The 8491-nt window shown below is 44.6% G+C and overlaps 1 protein-coding gene across 1 annotated transcript in view; it reads right to left on the minus strand.

Moving 5' to 3' along the window:
- MINPP1 (multiple inositol-polyphosphate phosphatase 1) overlaps positions 1-8491 on the minus strand; it is a 21134-nt gene that overhangs the window by 12446 nt on the left and 197 nt on the right. The window contains exons 2-5 of the mRNA XM_010565949.1: positions 8242-8480; positions 7793-7981; positions 6763-6860; positions 4858-4991 (exon numbers count right to left, since the gene is read on the minus strand). Of these exons, the coding sequence (XP_010564251.1) occupies positions 4858-4991; positions 6763-6860; positions 7793-7981; positions 8242-8480 (660 nt within the window). The remainder of the gene's footprint in view (positions 1-4857; positions 4992-6762; positions 6861-7792; positions 7982-8241; positions 8481-8491) is intronic.

The raw sequence follows: 8491 nt of genomic DNA on the forward strand, positions 1-8491 counted from the left end.
CCTGGGTCCTTTCCACGGTGTGCAGTCCTTCAGCCACAGACTGCTCCAGCGTGGTTCCCCCACGGGGTCACAAGTCCTGCCAGAAAACCTGCTCCGTGGGCTCCTCTCTCCACAGATCCGCAGGTCCTGCCAGGAACCTGCTCCAGCGCAGGGTTCCCACGGGGTCACAGCCTCCTTCGGGAACCCCCCTGCTCCGGCGTGGGGTCCTCCCCAGGCTGCAGGGGGAGATCTGCCCCACCGTGGACCTCCCTGGACTGCAGGGGGACAGCCTGCCTCACCACGGTCTTCACCACGGGCTGGAGGGGAATCTTCGCTCCGGCGCCTGGAGCATCTCCTCCCCCTCCTTCTGCACTGACCTTGGTGTCCGCAGGCTTGTTTCTCTTACATGTTCTCACTCCTCTCTCCGGTGGCTGTTTTCCGCGTCCCAACTTTTTTTTCCTTCTTAAAAGTGTTATCACAGAGGCGTTACCACTATCACTGATTGGCTCGGCCTTGGCCGGCGGTGGGTCCGTCTTAGAGCCAGCTGGTATGGGCTCGCTCTCTCTCGAACACAGGGGAAGCTTCCAGCAGCTTCTTACAGGAGCCACCCCTGTAACCCCCCCCACTACCAAAACCTTGCCACATAAAACCAATACATCCCCTTTCTACTTTTGGATAGCCCAATCTAAGCTTTTCAGAAAGAAAGGAGAACTTGAAGCAAAGAGAATGCCTGGAATTAATTTTGTTGTTCTTAAATTTTTTAAAGCAACCAGCCAGTTACAAATCAATGTTAAACATTGCTAAATTGAAACAACATTCCACTAAGAGACATTTCATCATCACAAAGGTTCATTTTCTGAGTAATGAACTGCTGCAAAACTATTTAACCTGTTGCCCCGAAGTTGCACAATACCATAAAAAAAGACACTCATGCACACATATGCACAACCAAACATTTCTACTGTTATTAACACAGGCATTGGTTGGTTGTTTTTTTTTTGGTACAGTTTCTTGTTTTCATTTGTACTCTCATATTGCCACAGAATCTGGGGTAAGTCTCTCTCCCTAGATGAAAAAGCATTAGTTGCACCTCTACTTTCTAGATCAGCAGAGACACAAGCTGTTCCAATACATCGGCAGTGGCAGATTTCCACATATTCTTAAATGCACTGGGTTACCCGATTCAGATTACACTCAAGTCTTCAGTGCTTTAAGACTGCCACCTTACGTTGTGGGACGGAGTGGCATGCTCCTTTTGTGCAAGGCAATGCACTTTGGAAGCTTCCAGTTCCCATTTAGGATGATGCAGACTAAACAGACTGCTCACCCAGCTTTGAATTTTGCAAGATTTTTAGGGTCCTGATCCTTTACACTCACTACCTGCTTCCCTCTATGGTGGCAATACAACACAAGAACCCCAGAGACCGCAGCTGAACTTCTGCAGTCAAAGCTGAAAGACAGGATGAAGTTATCTCGGTCCTTCAGTGCTCTGCCTCAGGCACCTGCTCTTCCCCAAGGAGCCTGCTCCACCTTGTAACTTAGGGACTGCTCATCTAGCTCTCAGCAAATCAGAAGCAGAGATAAAGATTTTTTTCAACTACGGCTTTTTTTTTTAATTATTATTAAACTTACAGGGATATCATACACTGTTGAGACACACAGCTGCAACTAGTGCATATAATTTAAGGACTGGAAGGCTGTCACTGTTCAAAGAGTAAATTACACTAAAAGGAAACAAAATTGATCACTCTCCTTACATGAGACAAGCTACATTTAGAAGTTATTTTTCAGATTTCAGAAGGACAAAAGGGTCTTAAGGGCCTTGCTTGTCTGTTTCTCTGTTAATCTGCACTTCTTCCTGATCTTCTCATTCCCAGTTCTTACTTTGTTTGTAGAGACAGACACAGCACATGACAGAGGCAATCACAGCAGCATGCTTGGCAATCTGTTTAGTCACATGTTAATGATCTGTGCCCTAATGTATTTTTCACTTAGCTCTCTAGTAAGCTGAAGAAAGCATGGAGTGAAGAAGTTTATTTAAACTGTGATCTACCATAACCACTACTTTGACTCCACCACTACCAAAACCAGAGGTACCACCGACTCCCACACAAGCCTTAGATTTCCAGACACTAGAGCAATCATTTGACAGCACAATTTCTTAATTAAGCCAGCTTGGCTGTAGAGGAGTCACTGTCACCAGTTTCCTTCAGCCCACATTTACATTCACAGCAGCTCCTCCCCAAAGTCAAACTTATCTCATGTTTGCAACTGCCAAGTTTTAACCCGTTCATGGCAAAATGAACAGAGATGTTCCCTTTATGCTGGCTGGTGCACAGCACAGGTATGATTCAGAAAGGCCCCTGACCACCACTGCCTTGCAATGCGGCGGTCCTGTATGCTCCTGTCCTTGGCTTTCACTTCCAACCCTGTACAGCCCCCTTCCCTGAGCTCACACAATCATTAGAGCAGGACCAAGGCACCAATCTGGGTGCAAGTGTTAGGAAAGTCTACATACATGTACATATCAAAGGCAAATTTTCAATGCATTTACCTTCTTGCATACTAGGCTGACACTCTTAAAAACAGACACATCAACCTGATTTTCCAGGTGAATCCCAAAAGTAATTAAGATAAATAGTACTTGTACTGTTTACCTAGCGATAACTCCCCTTTAGATGAAAGGAACCCTGTCATGTATTAAACATGACCTCAACATTCCTGTGTCACTCAGAGCTCCAGTGATGAGCATGGGGTCTCTACATCACACACTAAAGGACAGCAAAAAAGCCAACTGACTGTTTGAGAATTATGCTTCAACTGACTTAACACACAGTTCTTCTACCACTGTTAAAGTCCAGCTTGAATCCCCAGTCAGCACGCTCTTAAAGGAACAAAGTTTCTTTGCTGTCTTCTCTAAAACACTTACAGTCAACTTTATGGATCGTTCCTCCAACCCAAAATGTGAATGCTACTTCTAATTTCAGTCTGCCAACTAGAAGGAAAAAAAGAAAAAAGGTCTTCCAACAGGTTATTATGTAAAAAATACATATAGCCAGCCTCACATATCCATGACTCAGGCTCTTCTTTCTGAAAGAGCAAAGCCATTATCATCATTCTGCTGGGTGTTAGGTAGACCTTTAATACATTGAATATAGAAATAAAAGTCCTGAGGATGCTAGGAATGCAAGAACATCCACCACATGTAACTAATGTTTACATATCAACACCAAAGCTGAATTTGCTGGTTGCAAGTTAAAGTTACGTATAAATTGGTTTCTATTAAGTACTTGACAGCACAATATTTATACAATCTTACTATCATATCCTTGATGTTGTGTACTTTTACAAACATCTCCACACTCACCTGCTGAGGTATTAGTTCATGTGACTGATCACTAACTATGAATTCGTAATTCCTCAGTTTGCATGAGGAACATGGACACAGGTTGTAAATTCTAATATGAATACACTGCATTTAAGCCTAAAGCAGCTCTCTCAAAAAAAAAAAAAAAGTATTACCAGCACATGAAAGCAAATGCAGGTAATTCTGTGACACAAACATTCCAACCTGTAACTGAAGCCCTTGTTTTCTCCACACCACAACAAATACCAGTTTTGTTCCTATTTTATTTCTGTCCATCATACTAATCCACATGAGAGAAGATCAACACCAAATAGATACTGAATCACAACTGCTGACTGATTCCAGCTCATAGGCATAACACACAAAAATAGCACAGGTGTCTCATCTCTAATTTTTAATGAAGTATAGGGATGGTTATACCCATGACACTACAAAGGCAGTTTTGAGGACTGCACGACTCAGCGGATGGAGTACCACTGCTGTTGTTCTTCCACTGACACAAAACGACTCTTATTAAATCATGGCAACAGAGAGAAGACAAACCACTTTCAGACCACCATCCTTTGAAGACACCTGGTTATTGTATCTTCAAGTCTACTAACAGTTACTTGTAAGGTCTAATATCTTCCTACAGCTAGTGTTGTTCCCAAACTACAGCTTTGCTGTAAAAGAATAAGGATGGCAAACCAAATATCCTAGACAGAGTTCTCGGACTGGCCAGCTGAACTATGGACTTTGGATTCATGCAACAAATCAAGGCATTTACAATGACTTCAGGACAGAAGTGTCTTTCTCCCGTTCTTGCAGGGCACCGAGTATATTGCCTGAAGTCTGCCCTTCCCTAGTTACAACAAAGTGGGTTTGTTACAATGCTGGTTTTCTGTTACAGCTCCAGCTTCTTGGATCCTGCGACAGCCTGTTCTGGTCTAGAATCAGTAAGTGGACTGATCTGTAATAATTATTTTTCCATAATTACATTTCAACACCTTTAATCTGAACAGAAAGCTTTAATAATGCAGGAGACTCAAATCAAACACATGTAGAAAGAAAGACTGCCACACTGAAGTGCTTAAGTAACCAGATAACAGAACATATCATGGGGATGCTTTCAACCCACAGTCTTCCATTTTCACCACAAATGATTTTAACAAGGACATTTTAAACAAAAATCTCATTGTTTTAACTCAATGGCCTCTTCTCAAACTACAGGAAGAGAACATCATTCTCAGACACAGCACCCTGGCTGTCCCTTGAAGGTCTGTGTGGATCAGTAAGTTAGAAGATGGAAATACATTAGCTGGGCACAAGAGCATCAATAGAATAAAATTTAAAAAAAAAAATTCTTTACAGTAATACTACTCTATTAAAAATTTTATTTTCTCCATTAAAATTCTCCTAGCTCAAACTCTCCTAACATTGTTTTGTTTGGAAGTAAACTGCTATTCACATTAAATCCAACTCGGGATTGACCACAGAAAGCTTGTAGCCAAAGCACAAAAGCCTTTATTTACCTTTTGCTCTCTTCCACCGCTTTGTCCAAATGCTGGAAGATATCTTGGAATAAAATGCAGCTGGAGCGACTATTGATGTCATAGCCATATCCTCTCTTCCAGTATTGCTTCAGGTCATTCAGGTATTCCAGTACCTAAAGTTACAGAGTTCACAAGTTTTTATTATTGCACTAAGGGAAAATAAAAACCCCATGACCTGGAGCAATGATGCTACCAGACACTGCATGAAATAAACGATGCTTTGACGCACACACACAAAAAAACCCCCAACCCCAAAAGTCAAGGCTCCAGTTGAAACCACTTCAGCATAAAACCAGACACAACAGATCAGACTAAAGGGCCGCCAAATTCAGCATCCTGTCTCTGATCACGCTCAAGTCAGGCCTAGGAAAAACAGCAGGCATGCTTCTCCAGACTCTAGTAGTTTTCAGCCCAGGGCTTTGAGCCCTAAGGTGGGTTTTCTACAAATTTAATAGACTTCAGTGGATTCTCTCCCACAATAACCCAATTTCCCCTTTGAACATACCAAGTTTTAGCCTTAATAGTAGCCCGGAGCTTGGCTACATACTGTGTTATAAACCCAGTCTGTTGTGAACCTGCCTGCTGCTAGATTCATTTGGTAGCCATTAGGTACTACACCTGACAAGACAATTACTATCCACCGCTTTTTTTAGCATTTGTCATTTTGCTTTATGAAGGGCAAAGATCCTTAGCTTAGTTAATCATTCTTCAGATGGAAGCAATCCCGTATTCTTTAACTGAGTTTGTCTATTTCTACATTCTAGAGACGTGCACACAGCTCAAAAACACAGAACTGTGCCTTGGATTAATGTAAGGGCACACGATGCTCTCCTTGTTCTCTGTTCCTTTGCTTACAATTCCTAGCATTAAAGTTGTTTTTTTAAATTTTTGTTCATTAATTTTACTGTAGCTGAGCCAACATTTTCATGGATCAATACCATCAAAATTTCATTTCACAGTGGCACAATGGATCTGAGAGAGGGCCACCTCATACGAAGTTTCAACTTCTTACCACATACACACCGCTTCACAGTGAACACCACCTGCTGTTGTACTGCTGTGTGATTCACCCTCACACGGTCCCCCTGCAAAGCCTCTCAAACAACCCATATTCTTACTATCCCAAGTAACTCCATATAATCAGGAAGCTTTCCCACCTCACTGGTAAGTTACTGATAAATATATTGAACAGCACAGGTCTCAGAAGTCCATGGTGATCCTGCTCTTCTTTGAGAGGAGAGCCTTTACTCCTAACTCCATTCCCTACCCTTTAGCAAACCAGCTATCTATGTAGAGGTCTCCCCTCTTTCCCAGGGGTGCTAAGTTTCCTTAAGAGCCTCGGGGGGGGGGGGGCTTACTGAACATTAAAGGCTACATAAGGCACTTTTTGAAAGAAGAGGAACCAACATAAATCACATTTATCTGGGTGCTACTAGTTTTATTAACAGGCATTAGGTTTAGAGATCTGAGAGTCCCCAAAACCCCCAAAGTCCCCCAAAAGACTCTTGGAGGACCTAGAAGACCTCATCTGATGTCCTCTGGAATCACGGCATTTTACCATATGATTACCATATACAAAACAAAGCTGTCCAGAGCATTTCTGATGTTACAGAAATAAAAGCATTATATGAATTAAGCACAATAGGAAAAGACAATTTTAATCAGGACAAATCAAGACTGCACCAGTACTTAAGCCTGAATAATGAAGGGTATTTCAGTCTTGCCGCTTGATTAATTCAGAGCTCTTTGGAGACCAAAGAAGTGCTTCATTATGTTGAAGAATAAGGGGCGCAGGGCTTACCACTTCTGACTGTGCAAAGAGTTATATCTGAACACTAAGGCATCTTTTGAAGGCTACTCAAATCTCTCCCATTTAGCACGTACCTTGGCATCTTCTTCACTGAAGAGTGAACACCATGGGGAGGTCACATTTTTTATAGCCAACTCGTATGAACAGGTGAGAAAAGCCACTTGAACAAGATCTGCAATAAGTCCAACAAACAAGCAAGATAAACCACTGCTACACAAGTACCAACTTTCTCTCAACTTGCCTCTAAAAAAAGTGAAGTGTAATTGCAATTTAGCAATGCAAGCAATGTAATCCAATAAATAATCACCAGTCCAAAGGCCAAGCACCAAAAAAAAGCAGTTTTCAATGTAACTATTTTGCAGAATCCAAATTTCTGACTGCACGCTTTTCACATTACGTTGCTATGAGGGGGAAAACAAGAGCATTTCACATCAAACGTTGCACGTCTGCTGATGTGACATGCTATAGGTGTCAACTGCCAGTGCATCCTCATCACCACAAAGAACAGAAGAGTCAATGCAGGGAAGGTGTGTGTGTTCAACACAGACCATTCTTTGACTACCACTACTCACCCTCCACATTAGCGGCCGAGTTTGAACAGCAGCGTGCTGCAACTTTGGGATTGTGGCTTTAGGGACATGCTGGAAACAACAGCAACACCTATTGTGGGTGGCTCCCCCACCACTTGACCACACAGGGAAACCTAGCACTTCTATTCTGGACACGTGAAGTTACAAGACAGACATACAGGTCCACCTTTTCCTGAGGTTGTTTGTACCTATGAATTGTAACAGGTTGTACAAAAGCTACACCTGCTCGACAAAGCAGAATTAAAAGAATAACACTGACATCCCTCTAAAGAAAGGTGAGGTTGATTTAATCTACAAGAAAGATATTTTCAAACGTCTTTTTCTTCTGACCACTGACTAACAAGCATTCGCTACTGCAACACCAATGTATGTTTACAGCCCCATACATTTAATTACAGACTGTGTCTCCAATTCACAGCATATTTTAAATTACCTACTCTGCATAACTACACGTCTTGGGAGTTGTTCTCAGCCAGGCTGGGAGCCGAAGCCACCCGTAACAGGCATTCCTCACCTGCGTTTAGCTCCTCCACCGGCAAACACAAGGCACTCGCCACCTTCTCCAAGACCTTCCTCATCTCCGGCCCCTCTTTGAAGGCATTCACCTGGCACATCGCCGTGTCGTTCTCTTCCACCAAGGCTACAAACTTGGCGCAGTGATCAAAAAACCGCATCAAGGAGTCATTAACTTCCACCTCCACCTCTGAAAGCAAACGCAGGCTTCAAGGACGCAGTCAGGGGAAGCGCCGCCGTCCCTAGCGGTACCGGGACGCGGTCGCCCAGCCACCCTCCCGGGGACAGTGTCCCCCCCCCCCGCAGCGGTTTCCCTACGGCGGCGGGGGGGGACGCGGAGTGCAGGGTCGCCCTCAGCCTGGGGATGGGGGATGCGGGACTGGCCTCACGGCTTCCCTCGGCCCCTCAGGGAGGGCTGGGGGTGCGGACGGGTGAGCGGCCCGGGCTTACCGTCGCTGCCGAGGCTGAGGGAAGGCCCGAGCCCGCGGCGGAACGCGGCGCTGCTCTGCAGGCAGCGGTGCTTGGAGCTGCTGGCTAGCTCCAGGCGGCGGCGGGCGGCGAAGAGAGCGGGGAAGCGGGCGGCCAAGCGGCGGGCCAGGTGCTCCATGTCGCGCCGGCCCTGCGGCGCCAGCCGCCCGTCCAGGCTCTCCTCGTACCACATCTGCCAGGCGGCCAGGTCGGCGGCGGCGGGGCAGGCTGC

This window comes from Haliaeetus leucocephalus, unplaced genomic scaffold, assembly GCF_000737465.1.
Source record: "Haliaeetus leucocephalus isolate CR32 unplaced genomic scaffold, Haliaeetus_leucocephalus-4.0 Scaffold198, whole genome shotgun sequence".
NCBI lineage: Eukaryota > Metazoa > Chordata > Aves > Accipitriformes > Accipitridae > Haliaeetus > Haliaeetus leucocephalus.